Source organism: Fukomys damarensis, unplaced genomic scaffold (genome assembly GCF_012274545.1).
Source record: "Fukomys damarensis isolate Sample0158 unplaced genomic scaffold, DMR_v1.0_HiC HiC_scaffold_31, whole genome shotgun sequence".
Taxonomy (NCBI): domain Eukaryota; kingdom Metazoa; phylum Chordata; class Mammalia; order Rodentia; family Bathyergidae; genus Fukomys; species Fukomys damarensis.
This window is the reverse complement of record NW_022900943.1, coordinates 2,163,967-2,185,512: the sequence shown is the minus strand read 5'-3', so window position 1 is coordinate 2,185,512 and position 21,546 is coordinate 2,163,967. Positions and strand designations below refer to the sequence as shown.

Genomic DNA, 21,546 nt, shown 5'->3' with positions numbered 1-21,546 from the left:
TTTTTTTTTTTTTTTTTTTTTTTTTTTTTTTTTTTTTTTTTTTTTTTTTGGTCTTTGGGGAATCAGCTACTATTTGGAACTAAAAGTTTAAATTAGACTTTAAGCAGTTGGAAAAAATCTACAACAGTTTGCTCAATCTGAGTGTAACTAAGCCTGGAAAATAACTGTATTCAAAACTACAAAATAAAGCAGTTTGAGAAGTTCATCCCCAAGCCCGTAATGAAGGGATACCCAGATGGGGTCCCCGAGGTCCTTCAGTCCAGCACCCCAGTGACACTTCCTACTCCTTTCCCAACAGGCACACCCACACACTGCATGGGTATGCAAACTGTGCGCTACACACTTGTTAACTCACATGTATTCAATTCCCATGTGTCCCCTCGTGGAGGTGCACATTCTTAAGATTTATCTGTAGCACATGCACCAGTGCAAGCTGTCACCTGTGTCTGCCTAAACACGACAAGACTCTCATTGTTCACCACTCTAGCGGTGACATGCAGAAAGTGGGGTCTGATTCCCACAGGTAGTTGTTGCTAAATTCCTTTACTGCTTGGCAGTCTCACTCATCAGCTCCCTGTCACCTTCTTAGGACTATATTGATAAAGACAATAAGCGGCTTTTGAATGCTCCTCATGTATGATTTTACTGATTTGACCCAGAACTCTTTTGGTCCTTGATAATTTAATGAAAGTAACAAATATCAATTGAACTGAACGAAGATTTCCTTTTATTACAATATCTGTATCGTAAAATGAGTATTCGTAGGGCACAAGTATTTGTGTGAAGGCTGTACATTTCAAAATGAAAGCTAAGTTCAGTGCCAAGAAAGCAACATCAAGTTTGCTTTACCTGTAACAGCAGTGCCTAGATTTATCTCATAGCCTCTGTGAGCTCTCTGGTTTATGTTTTTCTGGCATAACTGGTGCCTGCCTGTCTTAAGCTGGACGTGGTCTTTCATAGAATGGAATTTCCGTTAAATGCCCAAAGACCTGTGGTACATGGAAATGACCCCTTATTGTCTGATTGTGCCACACCCTATGCACACCCCAGCATGCCCTGCCACAAGAGGAAGGGACAGTTGTCACGTAAACCAACTCTGTTTCTTACCTTTGCTTTATTACTGAATATAGAAATTCTGCTTTACCAGCAAAGCCCTACTATATAGATGGGATTTCTACAAATGTTTTTTCATTTCATAAAAATGACTAAGAATTAAGAAAGGTTCTCAAAAGGAAACCACCCAATAGTCAAGGAAGAGAGCTTTACTTATTTAAAATATTTAAATAGGAGTAAGACCACAAGTATACATTTAACACACAATTACTGAATTTTTAGATTGTTCTTTATGGCTTTCAGTCTTTGACTTAACACATCTGAAATAAGAGTACAGGCTGATGAATTATCTTGATTCATAATTAATATACTGCCTCTCTTGTGTGTTTAAACCATTGAAAGCACAAGGAGTTAAATGTATGGTACACAGATTTATTTAATGTTCTCCCAGGATAAGAGCCCAGACCCCAGAACAAGATTCTTGGATATCACTTCTTTTATTCCAAGTACCCTAGTCGCTGTTTTGAGACCTCCTAACTGTTGTCATAAAGTAACCAAACATATGTCCCGTGTAACCCTTTTGCTATTTGAGGGTGCACATCATAGTATTTCACATGCAAATTCATAATTGTATGCTGAAAATATACTATAATTCTTAGAGTAATGTTAGCCTCATTTGTCTTTCTGCAATTGCTGACATTGACATTCTGTTTGTGAAATTGCACTGTGGTCAGGTTCAAGTGCTGAGACAGAAATGAATCATTATCCCTTTAGGAAGGTCAAGTTCAGAGATTGGAGAGGGCCAATTAGAAATGTGTTCTTTTATAGCATCCTAATATTCTAAGAGATTAAATGTGCATTAAAAAACATGTTTCCACTTCATTGTCAAATCAAATCCAGTGCGAATAGTACTTCTATTTTCAGGCTGGCTCCAGTCTAACAGGCCTGTTATTTACTCCACAAGGAAGCCCTCCCAAAATTCACAGGGAGACAAAGGAGAACTGGTCTGGCCCTTTTGGAGGAGAAATCCTGCGGAGCAACTTCATTCTCTTGAAACGTCAAAAAGTCTCCCAAGGTCTAAGCAGAGCCTCAGTTTCCCCATAACGACATTTTCTTAGGTGTCTCCCGGGGAAAACCCCATAGGAAAATATTACACTTGTCAGCCTAACTTCGCTGTTGGCAGTGAAGATGAGAGTTGTTCCCTACAGTGCAGAGAACATGTAGAGGAAAACCCTCTCTGCTGGGAGACACACATTACTCTGTCTCATGCAGAGGAGAAATCAAGTTGGTAATGTTCATGAAACCCTAACTCTACAGAATAATTCGTCTCCATGGGTGCCTTGCACTAGTTTTGAATTTAACTAGTGAAGTAGATCAGCTTGGTGAAATTTCCTTTCTCTGTCGTTAATTATTTCCCATAATTCCAAGAGAAACCTTAAAGTTCCTTGGTCACCTTCATTGACAAGCTGAATGCATTAAGAACGATAGTCAGCCCATTCAGTCCCAACACTTGTGTTTTTAGAGATCCCACATTTTCTAAATCTACAGGAGAGAAAAGAATTAGACAAAGAGAGCGCTCTGTATTTGATCCCAAATGTGTCCAAACTATATAGAGCTCTGAAGTATTGACAGAATTTTCTTAAATGTTGTGAGCAATATTGTTATTTTCTGCCTTACTTAACTATGTCTCTAGATTCAGATACCATAAGCCTTTCAACCAAGACAAGCCTCTTCACAATTCGGAAATAGTATACTGGAGCAAATCTAAACTACCACTGTCCCCAGCAGGAAGAGAATGCGTGAATGATGCCTGTGTTAACACTTCTGCCCCAGCGCAGCGATGGGCAGACTGAGCGTCAGGACTGCTGAGCCTATGAAGTCTCCACGCCACAGTTGCAGGAGCAAGGGAGAAAGAGTTTTCATTTACTCTGATCTTTTATGAGCTTGTCCTGTGAAAAACATGCAATAAAGTAATAAAGAATTAAGTTGGAAATAGAAGTTTCTGCCCAGGTGCAAGCTATTACTGTTAACTGATGACCCAGCTTGCATCTTGACAGAGATACCTAATGGGATTTACTGAAATCCCATTAAATAAATGAACACATTTGATACCCCTGTGTGTAAATCATGAAACCATGGGGCAAGGACCGAGGCTGAGCCGTCCCTCTGGCAGCTTGTGACAGCTCCCCAGACTGCATGCCTTCCATTTGTGTAGGCCTCACGGGGGGCGGCACTCTTGCCAGCCCCGCACCTTACTGTCCGAGCGCAGGGATCAGCGCCTCTGGCTCTCTGACCTGTACCCTTGGGAACCGGACACCCCGGCAGGCCCAGAGGCGGGGGGGCAGGTCGTGAGGAGGTCCGGCCGTGTGCATGTCTGCCCTGACGACTCCCCTTGCTTCTGTAGGTGGGAGGCCACCCCGTGGACCGCGTGCTCCTCCTCGTGCGGGGGGGGCATCCAGAGCCGGGCAGTGTCCTGTGAGGAGGAGGACATCCAGGGACGGGCCACCTCAGTGGAAGAGTGGAAATGCATGTACACCCCTAAGATGCCCGTCGTGCAGCCCTGCAACATTTTTGACTGCCCTAAATGGCTGGCACAGGAGTGGTCTCCGGTAACTGTGCCCTCTTTCTCGTTTCCGTAGGGGAGTAAGTCCTCTCTTCCCGCCCCTCTCGCACCCTGGCCCTAGGTTCCCTGCCCAGCTCCGCCCTTCTCTCCACTTGTCTAGAAGCTGCCCTTAGCTCCTGGAGTAGGAATGTTCCGGTCCAGCATGACTGAAGTGCAGGACTTCTTTAAACGCTTATGTTGATTTTCCTTCAAGGGAGTTTCTACTGCATCCCTTAATTGGGTAGGAAACTGCCTTTCTAGAATAGCTGAGGCTGAATGATTGAACTGTACTGTGTGCAAGCTGCTTTGATGACAGAACTCAGTAGACCGGAGTTTAATTTCATTTTTTATTATCTTCTGTCTATATCCAAAAAGGTTCTGAGTGGGTTAACATTAAAACCATGTGTATGGGTCATCAAGGGTAAAGGGACAAAAAATGAAAACCATAAAGTAATTTATATGGGAGTGAAGAAGAAGAATTAAAGCAAAAAATAAGAGCTATTAGGAAACTTGCTGTTACTAAGCCTAAAATGTTATTCTAGGTTTCCTGGCTGCTAGTGCAAAGAGGGAGATGGGAAATACATAAATATATAGAAGTAAACCATTATCCTCTTATCCACAAAATGGCAAAGCACTCCTCGCTGAGCCCTGTAGCTGTGTCACTGCAGGCAGGACCTGTGATATCTTCCTTATGTACCAAAGGTACAGAGCCATTACAGGTGCTGTGCATATCTGCCTATTGAATCAGTTTAATCTGATTCAATTTTTTTTAATCTCAATATAATCGGTTGGATTGGCCATGCTGCAATACAAACTAGCTCTGATGACAATTTAAAATCTGTTAATACCCATGTGGGAGCTAGCATTTCCCATAGTTTTGGACATTGCAGTCATTAGCAAAGTAACTCAAAAACTCAGTAATTAAATTTGAGCCCACTCTAGTTTCTTTTGTCCCCTTTTTTGTTTTTGTTTTGTTTTTTGTCCTTGATTTGAGACTTTGCAGTGGATGCTCCAGGTTTGGTGACAGATTAATCCAAGCCTAAGAACTTTAAAGTGATTTAATTTTCAGCTAGCTTCACCTCAAATAGCCAAAGAGAAAAAAGATGCCATGACTGGTAAGAAGTGGTACGAATCCGCCAGGAGTCCACGTATGAAACAGAGTTCATTTTTGAAGTCTTAGGAGGGAACTGAAGGAAAGAAGGCCTCGCCTGTGAGTCTCCTCTCACCGTCTCTTTCCAGTGCACAGTGACATGTGGCCAGGGCCTCAGGTACCGCGTGGTCCTCTGCATGGACCACCGAGGGATGCACACAGGAGGCTGCAGCCCAAAAACAAAGCCCCACATAAAAGAAGAATGCATCATACCTACTCCATGCTATAAACCCAAAGGTAAGTCAGCAGATGCTCTTTACCAGTCTGTTCACTGTTTTGTACATGTGGGAGCAATTTTTAAATCCTTGGAATTTTTTATTATCCCAAGTATTCTTAATAGTGATTCTTTGTAACTTAGACACTACTAAATGGACTTGATTCTCTTTTAAACATTTCCAGTGGTTTTGATTGCAAAGTTTTACAAAGTCATAAAGTGATTTGAAGACTATTGCTGGAAAATGTCATGTATGTCTTCCTAGAGAGAGATGAGATTGTATGGAATTGTTTGAGCAATTTACTATCCATATTTCTTGCTGTTTAAAGTGAGGGAATCTAATTGTCTACCTGAAATACATTGGGAAGTCTCATACTTCAACGAAACAGAAAGCTATGTTTCCTATACTGAAAATTAAAACAAATATGAGAGTGAATTCTAGAAGCATAATTTGAAATGAAAATGTGAAGTATATAACAATTTAGTCTATACTGGAAACAACTTTTTAAAAGAAATTTTTGAAGAGTTCTACTTAATGAGCAGGATTAGCTCAGGTTAGCATGAATACTAACTAGTCTCACTTCTGTGCTGCTGTTGCTACTCGTCTACCAATGAAATGGGAAAATCCAAAGTTATGAACAATTAAATTGGAATAAATTCTTTATTGTGAGCCTCTTCCAATTTTTAACATTAAGAATAGTTCATATTTCTCTTTAAGCCATTGAATTTCCAGGAATATGAGCCATAATCTAGCCCTTTGTTATACCTCCAGTGTGAATGAGTAGTATCATTAGATCTAAACCAGTAATTTAAAAGGAAACCAAAATCTGAAAATATATCAGAAATACTAATTACTTTTAATAAAACTCTATCTAAGCCTCAATTTTCTCATCTGTAAAATGAGGGGAGGACAGTATCTATCCTAGAATCGTGTGAAGATTAGAGGAGATATAATGTAAGAAGGTACTTAACCTGGTGGTTGAGATGGTATGTTCTCTCCAAATGTTACCTCTAACCCTAACTATCATCAGTGTCCTCAAGTGTTGGAAGAGGTGACCATACATGCATCTGACAAGATTCAGTCCAACAGTAAGTTGCTACAGCCATGCAACATGGTGCCAAACTGGGCTGTGTGTCACTGTGAGGTGGAGCATTTGCTCTCTTGTGCTCGGGGATGGCCACACTGGCTGAGCCTCTTCCTTGGGGCAGACACAGACACAAGAGTTGTAAAATGAGCTGTGTGCAACCACCGTGTTGCTGTCTGTCAAATGGTAGCAAACCTTTTAGCTTTGGAAATTTAATGTTGCTCATTCACTGCTTTCTGACTATAAACAATAACTGCACACTGAGGACACATAGTGATGCTCTTAACAAAAAATAGTCAGTTTTTAGATCTAAATTTACTGAGCCACTTCAGAGAAGGAAAAGCAGTTTACAGTTCACAATCAAGAATAAAATCTGGATTTTTACAACTGAGATGTAAGCCTGGCTCTCTAAACATCATTAAAATACCGTATTATTCTATGGTGTGTGCATATATGGACATATTTCTTTCATCTTTGCAATTATGTTTCCAAGTGGTGATAGAGCTTCATGGCTCATACTATAAAGGCAAATGTGCCTGTAAAGGACCTTAATGAATACGTCAGAATGGGAATCTTGGCAGCTACTTCTGTAGGAACAGTTGGAGCCTCTCTATTCCCTTTTCTCTGCATTTTTCCCCTAAGTAGTCAGGAAGCTTGTTCTGAGTTATTTGGCCAAATATAGACAAATAGATAAAACAAGTCAAATTATAGGTTATAGGCCCATTCTTACTTGTCAGTGAGCCTTGGGGTGGTAGTGAGATATATAAAGCAATGTCTTGTGGATCTCAGAGTGGCAGAGTTTGTTTTTAATTATGTAGCATTGATCACACTTACCCAAAAGGCAAAAACAACTATGAAAGTATGAAAATGTAATTTATTATATTTTGTGTTTGTTTTAAGAAGTGTGAAAGATGGTTTGATGATCCTCCACATGTGTATCGTGCTGGTTCTCCTGGAGTTAGGGCTTTTGTAATATAAGGAATTTCCTTTGCTATTCAGTTTCATAAAGAAGAAGCATGTATACAGAAACTACTATTATTAAACGTTGTTAAAATCTAATTTCACCTTTCTTGATAAAAGCATCATTCTCAGAGGCAGCAGCAATTGACCTAAAAGCGCATTAATTGCAGTTATCAACATAATGACTTCAGTGTTTGGTGCAGTACTAAGATCTGTGAGCGGGGCGGACATTTCCCTGGAACCCTCAGTTGGTACTCACCTCCTCTCTGTCCTGTGTGCGCTTCATCCTCAGAGAAAGTCCCAGTGGAGGCCAAGCTGCCGTGGTTCAAGCAAGCCCAGGAGCTGGAAGAAGGAGCTGCTGTGTCCGGAGAGCCCTCGTAAGTTCTGAAAGCCCAGTTCTCCTTGCAGCAGCCTCTCCGGCTCTGGCTTTCCTGTGTTCCGAACCAGGTGCAATCACCTTACCAAAGGCCAGGTGAGCCTTTGTGGTTCCCCCAGAGATGTGTCCGTTTCAAAGGGTTTGTTACAACTTTACTTACCTTCAAAGGCAACTTCAAATTGTCTGGTTCATCCCGTTTGAAGCCAAGTACTTTGCAATTTTGCCTGACATAGGAAAAGGCAGGTGGAATGCTCGCCCTCTTCTCTAAAATCCAACCCTCCTTTTTCTCTTGGAAAGAGTCCAAAGGTGAGACAGGCCAGGCTGCTCTGATGCTAGTGTGTGTGGTTGAAAGCACAGGCAGCTTTCCATGCTCCCGGGTCTCAGCATTAGCGTCTTCCAGACATTCACAAAAAGCAGAGGGTAAGTGGAATCATCAGAGCACAAAAGGAGCCTAGCAGCTTTTCCTCGCACCTTTCTTGCTGGAGCTGGTGACCCAGGAAGACCCCGCTTTTTTGCTCCATTTGCTCCTGGTCCCACACCTGCTCGATTTTATTAAAGCCATGAAGTTTGTAAGACCATTAGGAACAGATCTGCCAGCTGCTTCGGAATAAAAAACAAGAAAGACAGAAAAATCAGATTGATCGATCAACATAGATTGGTTCTACTGAAAAACACTAATAAGCACATCTGCTGCATTATTTTTACAGATAAGAAATTATAGTGTAGTGGGAAATCCCACTGATGGCCAAAGGAATTTCTCAGGTTGAAATTTTTCTAAATCAGTTAACTTACTAGATTCTGTGTTAGTCGTGGGTACCTGCAGCATGTTACCCACCCTCTAGGAGTTCACGGCACAGTATGTAGAATATGAAATGGTCTTCAAATTCAACCTATAGTGTAAATTTTACTAGAGATAAAAAGGAACACTTTAATCTACAAATTCAAATGTAATTTAGAATTTTCTCAGAATCGTTCTGAGTTCAAACCTCATGTGGTTTCCCACAACTCAAATTCTGTTCTGAATCTTAATCAAAATAGCAAAAGATTCAACAAGATACCAAAGTACAGATTTGTATAATATATATAATAACCATGTATAATAATTTGTATATTTTACAAAGGCCATTTGTAAATAAATTGTATTAAGTCACTTAATTTCACCTAAAAATGGTGCATATATCAGTTAATACATTTTTTACATGAAAGGACAGATCAGCAAAATGTAAATCGTTTCTGGACTATCAGATTACTACAGCAGTGTTTGCTGCTTCTTGATGAGAAGCAGCTAACCATGGCAGAACATTGGAAGAAAGATGGTGGTTAAAAATCACAGTGCAACATTTAAGTGATTATAAGAAAACAGTGCTTGCTCTCTCTCTTTCTCTCTCTCTCTCTCTCTCTCTCTCTCTCTCTCTCTCTTTCTCTCTGTGCTGTTTTGACAGGCCTTCTTGTTCCTAAAAAGGAAGTGCACCATCCATTTTATGGGGGCACTAACTCCGAATCCACCAATGTCCAGCTTAAAATGCAGAAAGATCCATGTCATTGGAGCTGTTCATTCCTTATCTGTGGCCTTTGGTTAAATGTGTTTAAAACCAAATATTTATTAGTTTACTTAAATTACCTGCTCTCCTCTTGAAACAATATCTTGTCATTCAGCCTAAACCACACTCCTATCTGTAGAACACTGCATTCTGGCTACCATTAAAGAATAGAACACCCAAAATAGATAAATAAAGTTGAAAATGAAGAAAATATTTTATATTCATAACTTTATTTCTTTCCTGCTAGTAGATACTTCTGAGTTGAAGGCTTCTACAAAAGCATTCATAGGCCAAAGTCACTCATATTGTGTGGTTTTCCACTGAAGTTTTGATTAAGATGGTTTTTGCTTAACTTTAATCTTTTTTATTTATTTTTTTCTTTTATTGAGCTTATTGGTACATTTTAGGTATACAGTACAGTTACATTCATCATTGGGATCTTGTACCTTTACATGACAGGTCTTGGTTCTCATTTTTTCCCCTTGTCCCTGCCCTCCCTTCACCCACTCTTCTCCTCCCCATTTACAAATACTTTATTTCCATTTTTTCATTTTCTCGTATTTTCCCTTATTACCTTTCCCCTACCCTTCCCACTTTCCCTACACCTTTAGCTCTTTGCTTTACTTTAATCTCGACAAGAGCTCTCAAGCAGTTAAACACATAGTTCTAGCCATTGAAACTGTAGCCATGTACTCGACTATTAAGTTTTATTCTTAGTGTAATGGTATTGCCATCTTGGCATGATTGATCTGAATTAAAGTAGATTGAAATTGGAGTTCCGCATAAAAGGAAATGTATACAGTTATGTTCAGAACAACAATTACTTTTATACCAAAATGACATGAACGGCAGCTGGAGAATGAAAGGTATATGGTTTCCACATTTTAATACCTTTCATGTTTGGTGCACTGAACCCCAGGAAAAGCCCTAAGTGTCACATTTTAAAAGCTGATTTTGAATTTCAAAAACATAATTGTGTATGGTCTTAATTCCTTCTTCTTCAAACCACATGGATCAGTTTCTAAATGTGAGTAGCAACCTATAATTACTCTCCAAAGTATAATGAAATAATGTCATCCTGTCCGCAGGCCATTCCTTTTGCCTGCCATAGAAACTCACATTGCTTAATCGAATGGTGATGTTTAGAAGTTCTGGCTGTCACTTCTGGGCTACTGCAGTGAGGCTGTTGTCCAGAACTATTATATCTTGCTTTGGCTCTAGCTAACACTCATGAGTTTTACAGCAAAGCAGCAAATATCATTCCTTTCCCCAGATGGAAAGTGAAAATACTATCAACAGCCTGTCTCATTAAATAACACAAGAAAATCATTGTATTTAAGTCTTTAGCATATGGACATACCCTTACTGAATGTCAGATATTTTTAGTAGCCCTAGAATGTAAGAAAAAAATATGTGTTAGCACTCTGTCCAAAAATAGTTGGAAAGCAACTTCTGTAAGTTATGTGTAGAAAAAAACTATGACAAAAGACTAAAGATGACCTGCCAAGAAATAACTAAAACTTTGCAAAACAGGAAAATGTATGGACATTGTGGTTCCACTAAACTAAACACAGAGCAGAATGTAGGAATACAGATAACCATCTGCTAGAATCATCGAAATATATACACAGACTGGACCACAGCGTGGTCATATAGATTTATCATGTATTGCTGTGGCTTTAGCTCAAAAATACCTTCAGATATTGTTTTGTTCCCAAAAACAGGATGGTTTCTGTATGATGTGTTTGATTCTGCAGTAGGAAGGTAGGAATATTGTGGTGAATGTATTTTCTCAGTATTCAAAAGCAGTTTCCTAACCCATTTGAGGAAGTCAAACCCTCTGAGGTGATTTTTCACTGCTGGCTATGATTTGCCTTGATTCAAACACAGGTTTTCATCTGTTTTTCCTGACCAGAAGTGGCAAGAATCTTTCAAGTAGTTTTTTCTTATCTGTCCCATTGAGCCATACAATAACGAGTGAGATCCAGACCCCAAACTGAGACTGAGCAGAGAAGACACTTGAGCTAGTCAGACAGTCGTGTAGATAAATATTCTACAGCGAACTTGCTCCCAGAGTCCAGGTAAAGAATCGATAGAAATCCTGCTAATCAGCAAATACCAAGGGACTTGTGGTTAGCCTTCTGCAGTGAAGATTCTGTTTCTGTTCCAAGTATGACTTTTAAATTTGCCTCAGACTGATGACAGTGATGTTAAGTTAGGATACATTATTTGAATGCAAGGTTAAGGCTACTTGGTTGTTGCCACTGAAAAATACTTCTCATTTATTTGGTGTTGTGTCAGAACTACAATGTGGTATCACAGTTCCGGTTAGAAGGAGGAAGTCAGGGGGAAGCTAAAATAAATGACTGACAGAGCTCTGTCTCTTTCTCTTGCTTATAACTTCCTTCAGACTTGGTTGAAATGTGTGCACAGATATTACCAGCCTTTAGAGGCAAGTATATATCGTAGCCCCTTTGATAATTTAATTTCTTGAGGAAAAACGGGACAGTGGGGATGACCGGGACAGCTGAAGAACTCACACTGAACAGGAGTTAGCCAGTAGGTCTTCCTCCAAACCCTTTTCTGATGTGGGATTAAAAGAAATTGTGTGTTTCCTCAATTCCTTCATGTCACTGACAGGCCACTGCAGACCGCCTGAGCCCTAGGAGGATGATTTCTAAGACAGCCAAGTGTAAGAAAAACAACTGGCCTAAATGATGCCGTGCTCTTCCTCTCTCAGCCCAGATGTCCCGCTGTGTACACCGAGACACCCCGGGTGGAGAGAGGAGGGCCACTGCGCTCAGGAAAGCCAACTCCTCCAGATGCATTGCGGTTCCTGGGAGCTCTGCAGGGGTCGGAGGCGTTTGGTGGGTGTGGGGGCTTCCAGGGCCCTGCGAGCCCACACAGCCTCATGCCCAGCAACTCTCATCACAGGGCTGGCACTGGCCAGGCACAAAGTTTCAGTGATGCCATCTTCCCACAGGAAGACTGGGCAGCCCTTGTGCCTTCATCTTGTGTTTGAAGAGGTTTGGTTCTCTGAGGAGCTCCTCAGACAGCAGCTGTACCTGGTTAGGACGCCATTTGAGGGTTTTCGCAGAATATTCAGGCCTTAAACGTATAGCTATACATAACCTTGGTGTTAACTATGAGGCAGGAAGAAGAGAAAAGGATGAAAGGCAAGGAGCAGAGGACAGCAGTGGTAGCTGAGTGCTAGATGGCATGAGGTCAGCGAAGGTGACAGCGCAGTGTGCGAAAGGAGACTTCTGACCTGCACTCATGTGAACGGAGCCCCCAGGAATTTAGATCCAGAAAGAAGGACTAACAGTCGCCAAGGTGATCTGTTCACTAAGTGCCTCGCTTACCTTGATGAAAATAGCATTTAATATATAATATTTAGGCATGTGTTTATATTAGTTCATATTTACCCTGTAAGTTATCTGAGAAGGTGGGTAGCTTAACTCAGTGTTAAGAATGTGAATTCATCCTTTTTTATATATTTATTTGCTGCTTTTACTTCTTTGTCTGAGGAATATCTGTTCATTTCAGAAGCCCATTTTTGAATCGGGTCTTTATATTTGGGGGCCTGATTTTTTTTAGTTCTTTATATATTCTAGATAATAGCCCTTTGTTTGAGGAGGCGCTGGCAAAAATTTTTTCCCACATAGAAGGTTGTCTCTTAGCTCTGTTGGTAGTTTCTTTTGCAGTGCAGAAGCTTTTTAATAAGATGAGATCCTAGTCGTTGATTCTTCATGCTAGTTCCTGTGCTACTGAGGATTTGTTCAAAAAGTCTTCTCCTATGCCAATGTCTCCAAGAGCTCTGCCTAACTTATCTTCCAGCAAGAAGTTTAGTGTTTCCGTTTTAATATTTAGATCTTTAATCCACTTTGATTTTAATTTAGTGCATGGTGAAAGATAAGGGTCTAGTTTTCATCTTTGGCAGGTTGAAATCCAGTTTTTCCAAAACCATTTACTGAAGAGGCTATCTTTCCTCCAGTGAGGATGTTTGGCTCTTTTGTCAAAGATGAGGTAGCTGAGTACATCTGGAGTTGTTTTTGTGTCTTCCAATCTATTCCACTGATCCTCGGGTCTGTTTCTTTGCCAGTACCATGCTGTTTTTATCACAGTGGCTTTGTAGTATAGTTTCAAATTGGGAATTGTTATACCCACTGCAATGTGTCTGTTGCCTAGGATGGCTTTTGCTACTCTAGGTCACTTCTGGTTCCAAACGAATTTTTGGATTATTTTTTCTAGTTCTGTGAAATATAGTGTTGGAATTTCAGTTGGCATTGCATTGAATCTGTATAGCAGTTTTGGTAGTATGGCCATTTTCATTATGTTGATTCTTCCTACCCAGGAGCAGGGGATATCTTTCCATTTTCTTATATCCTTTTCAATCTCTTTTTTCAGAGTGCTGTAGTTTTCAGTGTAGAGGTCTTTTGCTTCATTTGTTAGATTGATTCCTAGATACTTCTTTTTGTTTTTTTTTTTTGGATGCTATTTTGAAAGGAATTGTTTCCCCAATTTCTCTCTCAATGAGTCTGTTATTTGTGTACAAGGAGGCTATTGGTTTAGAACAGTGGCCAGAAATCTTAACTGTGTGATGTGTTTTTATATTTCTCCAAATAATATGTAATGAACCAACACCAGTAATGGATCCAGATAGTGCTATTATAGTCTCAATATAGATACCTACCGGATGTTTTCTTGCTAAGTCTAGGGCCATGGAAAATAACAAGGAATACCTTGAATGCACAGAATCATCTCTTTCTTGAGAATAAGCAGTCATCTCATCTATGATCAAGAAATGTGGACCATATTTATGAGTCAATAAAGCAATAAAAAGGGGTTCATGCCACACAGGGCTGAGTATTAAGACTCAGATTTTTTTAAAGCACAGAAGCATTTAATTTCAAGAATTGGCAGGAGGAATAGAAGAGGAAGTAAAAAGGATGAAGAGGCAAGATGAATATGAATCAGTGTACCACACACACTCATAAAAAAAAAAAAAGCGCTGGCGTAGGGCAGAGCCAGAACCCCACACAGGCAAGGCAGAGTTGGCCTACTCACCAGTCTGGACACATCTTGTTCCCAGATCCTCACTTTCTGGCCTCCCAGCCCACCACGTTCACTTTCATCCTTTATCTTCTCTACAGCAGAATGCTCAGTGTAAGCCTCATGGTCAGTGATATATTAGGGGTACTTGTAAGGGGCACTGGACCCACTACCTCTTCAACACCTCCTCGGGACAGGAGCTAAATTCTCCTGTAAACACCTGACTGGTGCTATTACTAATGACAGGTGTAGGTATCACAAAAGTGACCCAGTGATCCTTGCCCTCGAAAAGCTGTTGGTGCATCCTTGGCACAGGAGAAACAGAACCATGACCTACGTGTTGAGCACTGGCCTTCTAGCTGAGAACTGAACAAAGGAGCCAGCCGTTCATAAGCAGGGGCAGTTGATGCTTGGTAAACACAGCAGGAACATATTACTGATGCAAGTTTCCGCTTTCATATAGTAGAATTGCACCCACCTCTGAACTAAAATGTCAGTGTAGTTAAGCTAGGGTATGGTAATGCACAAGTACTAGAAAACACATGAAAAACTGAGAAGCATAGAGGAAGATGCTAATGTAAACTAATGTTTGACAGATTTTTTTGTTTTGCTCTTTCTTTATACTTTGAGCTTCTCATGTAAGAGAACCCATAGAACATTTAAGCTTCCGTGTCTGATTTGTTTCACTTAACATTCTGGATTCAAGGCATATCCACTTTCCTATAAATGATTCAAAATGACCCTGTTTAGAGCACAGTAGTACTCCATTGTGTGTAATACCATGCTGTCTGTATCCACTCTCTGTGAATGGACACGTAGGCCACTTCCAATAGCTGAAGAGTTAGCTGTTTTGAATTATGCCGCTACAGACGTGGGTGTGCATGTATCATTGTAACATGATGTCTTTACCACTTTGGGGAGAATCCCTAAAGGAGGAATACTGGAGTCAAATGGAACTTCTAGTTTGTTTTCTGAGGCATCTCCAAGCTGATTCCATAGCAGCCGTACTAGTTTACATTCCAACCAACAATGTAGGAAGCTTCCTTTTTCCACACAGCCTCACCAGCATTTGTTATTTTTCAATTTCTTGATGATAGCCATTTTTTCTGGAATAAGATGGAATCTCAGTGTGGTTTTAATTTGCCTTCCTCTAATAGCCAGAGATGTTGAACTGTTTTTATGTATTTATTGGCCATTTGTAATGTTTCTTCTGAGAAGTTTCTATTCATTTTAGTAGCTGATTTTTATTGAGGTATTTTTTATTTGTGGGAGCCAATTTTTGGTAAGTTCTATATATATATATACATATATTCTATATGGTAATCCTCTGTTCAAGGAATAGCTAGCAAAATTTTTCCATTCCATAGATTATCTCTTCACTCTCTTGATTGTTTCTTTTGCTGTGCAGAGGCTTTCTAATTTGACACAATCACATTTTTGATTCTTGATGTTATTGCTTATGTAATTGGACTTCTATTCAGAAAGTCTTTGCCTATACCTATGACTTCAGAAGTTTTACCTGTTTTATCTTCTGCAGGTTAAGTGCTTGTTTTAATATTTTCATCTTTGAACCATTGTAATGTTGTTAAGTTAATGGTGAGAGGATAAAGGTCGGGCTTCAGTCTTACACACGCATGTGGGTTGTTTTCTCAGCGCCACTCACTAAAGAGGGCGTCTTTCCTGCAGCTTATGTCTGTGGTCCCTTTATCAAAAATCGGTGGTTCCATGTATCTGGGGTTGACTTCCAAGTTCTCTATTCTGTTCCAGGGCTCCAGTGTTTGTTTTTGTGTCAGTACCATGCCACTTTTGTCACTGTAGCTTTGTGATATAACTTGAAATCTGGGATTGTGGTGCCTCCTGCTTTTCTCTTGTTGCTATTCTGGATCTTTTCTGATTCCACATAAATTTTAGGATTGTTTTCACTACTTCTGTGAAAAATTATGTTGGTATGTTGATTGGGGTTGTGTTACACCTGTATATCCATTTGGGGAGTATGGCCATTTTGACTATGTTGGTTCTGCATATCCAAGAACAGGAGATGCCTTTCCATTTTCTAGTGTCCTCTTTGATCTCCTTTTTAAGAGTACTGTAGGGAAGGGGATTTAGCTCAATGGTGCCACTGCCTGCCTCTTGAGCACAAGGTCCCAAGTTTGATCCCTGGTACCAAAAAAAAAGAGTATGGTAACTTTCATTGTAGAGGTCTTTCACTTCCTTGGTTAGGCTAATACCTAAGTATGTAATGTTTCTCGGTGCTATTGAGAATGGTACTGTTTTCCATACTCTTTATTTGAGGGTTCATTCTTGGTATACAGGAGCACTATTGATTTTGTACCCTGCTGCATTTTAAATTTGGTTATTAATTCTAGAAGTATTTTGATGGATTTGGGGAGGTGTTCTATATAAAAAATTATTTCATTGCAAATAATGGTAATTTGACTTCTTCCATTCCTACATGTATCCTTTTTATTTCTTTCTGCTTCCTGATTGTTCTGGCTAATGTGTCAAATACTGTGCTGAACAGAAATGGTGATAGTGGACATCTTGGTCTTCTTTCTGATTTTAGCTTTTCCCCCCATTTAATCTTTTGGCTGTTGGTTTATCCTAAGTGGCTTTTATCAGATTCTTCTATATCAGTTCTTTTATCAGTTCATCTATGTCTATTTATTATGCATAGATGTTGAATTTTGTCAAATGCTTTTTCGGCATCTATTGATATGATCATGTGATCTTTGTCCTTGCTTCTCTTTGTGTAGTGTATTACAGGTGATGGCTTGCATATGTTGAACTATCCTTGTGTCCCTAGGATTAAACCTACTTGGTCATGATGTATATTCTTTTCCATTATTTGCTGCATTCTGCATGCCAGTGTCTTGGGGATTTATGTTTCTATGTTCATTAAAAATATTGACTGGTAGTTTTCTTTTGTAGTTAGATCCTTATCTGATTTTGGAATCTGAATAATGCTGGATTCTGTTAGTGAGTTTGGAAGTATCTTGCCTTTTAATTTCTGTGGAGAGTCTGAGGAATATCAACATTATACTCTCCCTGCAGGTCTTGTAAATTCAGCAGAGATTCCCTCGGGTCCTGAGCTTTTCTTAGTTGATGGGATGTTTTTTATTACTACCTTGGTTTTACTGCTTATTATTGGATTGTTCCAAATTTTTATATCTTCTAGGTTTAGTTTTAGTAATTCGTATGAATCTATGAATCTGTCCATTTCTTTGAGATTTTCCAATCAGTTGGAGCATAATTTTTTACAGTAATTACTAATGATCTTCAGACTTTCATGGTATCTGTTGTAATTTTACCTTTTTCATTTCTAGTTGCATTGGTATGGGTCTTTTCTTTCTTTTGCAAAGTTTGTCCGAGGGTTTGTCCATTTTTTTTCAAAGAACCACCCTGATTCATAGATTCTTTTTTTTCTTTATCAGTTTCAATTACATTACTTTTGGCTCCAATTTTATGAATTCTTTCCCTGTGCTAGGTTTGGGATTGAACTTTCTTGTTCTTCTAGTTACTTGAGGTGCAGCATTAGGTTATTTATTTGAGTTCAGTCTGTTTTTCTAATGTTAGCATTCACATCCATAAATTTTCCTCTTAATACTGCTTTCATTGTGTCCCACAGGTTCTGGTATGTTGTACTGATATTAACATTTGAATCTAGTAATTGTTTCATTTCTTCTTTGATTTCTTCTGTGACCCATTGAGTGTTCAAGAGTGTGTTTTTTAGTGTTCAGGTGTTTGTAAAATTTCTGTAGTTCTTCTTGAAATTGATTTCTAGTTTCAGTGTGCTATGATCTGTTATTTTGTCGGGGGTAATTTTGACTCTTTTGTATCTATTTAAGCAAGTTTTGTGGATTAATATATGATCTATTTTGGAGAAAGTTCTGAGTGCTGCTGAAAAGTATGTTTTTTTGTTTTTTGTTTTTTGTTTTGCGTTTTTTTTTTTTGGTTTTTTTTTGCATTAGGGTGGAACACCGTAGATATCTCTTAAATCCATTTGTTGAAGGTGTGATTCAGCTTTGATATTCCCTTGCTAATCTTTTGCTTAGTTGACCTGTTTATTTCTCAAAGTGGAGTCTTAAAGTCACCTTTTATGATTGCATTGGTGTTTATTGAATTTTTTTATGTTCAGGAATATTTCCTTTATGAAGTTAAGTGCCTGAAAATTCAGTGCATGTTTTATAATAGTTGTTTCTTAAAATTGTTCCCTTAACTAGTTTGTAGTGACTTTCTTTGCTTGTTCTAATCAGTTTTAGCTTGAAGTTTATTTCGTTTGAAAATAAAATTGCTTTTTGGGAGGTCATCACATTTTCCCTCTTCTGTGATTGCTGTAGTTTTTTTCTTTCTTTTTCTTTCTTTCTTTCTTTCTTTCTTTTTTTCTTTCTTTCTTAGTAAGTAACTACACTGATGTAGTCTTTTACCTTTTTAAAAATCAGGATAGAGTACCTGTTGAAGTTTTACATTGTTGACAACAGATTAATAATAAAGTGATGTTCTGGTGGGAAAAAAATTGCTACTCCTGCTTGCTTGTGGGGTGCTGGTTTATGTAACATTTCCTATGCTTTGATTTTTAGTCTATGCATTTCTTTTTGGATTAGATGAGTATATTGGATGCAGTATACCATTGGGTTCTGTTTTTTTTATTGTCTGCCAATCTGTCTTTTAACTGAGGAGTTCATGTCATTTACACTAAGAATTGTTCCTGAACAGAACTGATATATTCGTGTCATTGCATTCTTTTTCTGTTGTTGGCTCCTTTATCCACCCCACCTCCCTTTAACTGTTTACCTTATTGGATATACTCATTCCATCTGGCTTTGTTGATTTTTTGTATATGTCTAGGATATTTACTTGAAGCATTGGTTTATGTTCATTAATCTCTTAAAGTATTCTTTGTCATGGAATGTCCTTATTTCTCCATCAACCTTGAAAGATAGTTTTGTAGGATATATTTCTTTCTTTGGGGGTTCAAAACATGTCACTTCAACCTCTCCTAGCCTTTAAAGTTTGTGTTGAAAAGTCTGTTGTAGTCCTAGAGGGTTTACCTTTATAAGCGATTTGGGGGAGGGGGGCTGTTTGTTGTTTGTTTGTTTTTACTTTTCTCTTACAGCATTTAAGACTTCTTTTTGTTGCACTTCTGGGATTTTGACCATGATGTGCTATAGGGAGCTTCTTTTTTCACTATAGTTATTTGATGTTCTTGTTATTTGCCTGTAATATTGTTTTCTTTTCTCATACTCAGAGTGTTTTCTGCAAAGATTTCTGTAAACAGATTTTTATTTTATGTATACTGCCCTTAAATCTCTCTCTAATTCCAGTTAGCCATGCATTAGTCTTCTCAGTATCATATAGTAGCTGTTGGTGGACTTTTCTTGCTCTCTTATCATGTTTAAGGCTTATCTAAGCAAATCATCATGTGTTTCCATGTCTTCAACTTCTGAAACCTTAACTTCACATGGGTTATTTCTGCTGCTTGTGAATTCTATAGAGTCATCTCTGAGAGTTCTGTTTGTCATATTCTCTTGGGGTGTACTTCTTTGGTGGATTTGATTTCCACATTGTGAACATCTTGGTCAGCTCTTGTAATTTTGTCTTTGTCTCTCCCGTAGCCACACTGGTCAGCTTGTGTGACAGCCACACTGTCGTTTTGGTTATGTTATCTTTGAACTTGCTGAGTTTCTTTACTTTAAATTTTGTGCAGCTCAGCTATCTGGTGTTTGCTTTCCTCTCCAATGGTGCCCCTTGGATCTGCTTTGGGAGAAATGGAAGTCTGGGGGCGGGGGGGGCATTTTGTTACCTTGTTTTTTCATGTTTCTATTTTTTATAGAAAAGTTAGGGTCAAATACAGTGAGGAGAGTTCATTATTGATATGAGAATCTCTTTAGTTAGGTTCTGTTTTCTGGTGATGTGTTCTTTTTTTTTTTTTTTTTTTTTTTTTTTTTTTTTTTTTTTTGGTACTATCGATCAAACTCGGGTCCTTGCGCTTGTGAGGCAGACAGTGGAGCCACTGAGCTAAATCCCCGGCCCTAGGTGATGTGTTCTTGACGTTATTTCTCCAAAGCTATTGCTTGCCACTTCAACATGTTTAATTTGGTTGGGTTGGACCCTGTGACTGTGTTGTAAGGAGAGAATTTCTACATCACAGCAATGGCAACAGATCCCAGCATCAAAAACATTGAAAGGTGTTTGATCATTTCATCCTTTGTCAACACACATGCTAGACTGAATCACACTGATATCTGTGGTTTATCCAGGGTGTGGGGCTGGGGAGGGTGGAGGAAGGGAGTATGTCAATGGGAACAGAGGGAGTGAGAGGAACATCAGCAGGTAAGAAGTAAATGGGAAGCTGGACTCTGCTAAAAGCATGTTTATGGTTTGGGTAAAGCCCTAGAGTCGAGGGCATTTGAGAGAGGACTTGTGTAGGTAGGAAGGGGTGTGCAGATGGGTGGAGGTTTATTTAGAGGCTGAGAGGCTGTGAGTTTGTAATTACCTGCTGATTTATTCATAGGTAGTGCCTTTTATATCCTCTCAGCCCAGTTCTGTTCAGGAATACCCTGGCATGCTCTTGAATGGTGCTGTTTAATTTATAGTAATGGTTGCTTCTTCATCTCTAGTGCATTTATACAGGCCCCCATTACATATATGCTGTTGGATAAGTGGAGAGGAGGAGCGTGAAGGCAAGACGGTGATATGATGAGGAAGAGAGGAGAACAAGAGATGTGGAGGGAAGTGAATAGGGAACACTCAAAGAGGGAGCAGGTCAAAGGGGAAAGCTTTGATTCGTAAAGTCTAATAACCAACAAATGCCAATGAAGAAGCAAGCACCAAAAGGAAAAAATGAGAACAGTGAATAGAAAAATAAAACAAAACATGACCAAAATGACCCTAATCTAAGAAAATAGCAAGGACACAATAACTACAACTACCAAAATCACAACAGAAATAAGTACAAATACTTCACACAGTTCTTACGTCACTAAATCAACACTGACCTCATGGTCTGATTTCAAGCAGCCAACTAGTTTCCTCGTATGGGCTGGAGAATCAGCTGCCCAAAGTCTTGAGGACTGTTGCCCACTTTGAGAACAGGTGCCTGTTTGCAAGCTATGCTCCAAACATGACCCCTGCCGACCTCCATAGATCCAGCTGCCTCCATCAATAGAGGGGTAAATGTCACATACATTTCTGTGTGTCCTCTCTAGGCTTTCCCTGCCTAACATCCAAGAGCTCGCCAGCCCAAGTGCTATCTACTATCTCTGCTGCTGTTCACCTGTTTCAGCCCCACTCACTGACCTGGTGCCACTTCCAGGCTGGGCTGAGCACCCCCTTTGCCAGTGTGGGGCAGAGAACAGGATTCACACTGTCTCAGGCCTGTCCCGTTTTTGGAGACACCGTAGGAGAGCCTGTGCTCTGTCCACCTCTAGCAGGCCGTTCATCTCTAACTCTGCTCCATGTATCTGTTGCAGAACTGGTTTTCCCTTCCTTCTGCAATTCCCAGATAAGAGTTGCC

The 21,546-nt window shown here is 39.5% G+C and overlaps 1 protein-coding gene across 1 annotated transcript in view; it reads left to right on the top strand.

The window, feature by feature from the left end:
• Nucleotides 1-21,546, top strand: part of Adamtsl1 (ADAMTS like 1) — a 303,353-nt gene that overhangs the window by 108,056 nt on the left and 173,751 nt on the right. The window contains exons 10-12 of the mRNA XM_033757645.1: nt 3,458-3,662; nt 4,895-5,042; nt 7,357-7,441. Coding sequence (XP_033613536.1) covers nt 3,458-3,662; nt 4,895-5,042; nt 7,357-7,441 — 438 coding nt within the window. The remainder of the gene's footprint in view (nt 1-3,457; nt 3,663-4,894; nt 5,043-7,356; nt 7,442-21,546) is intronic.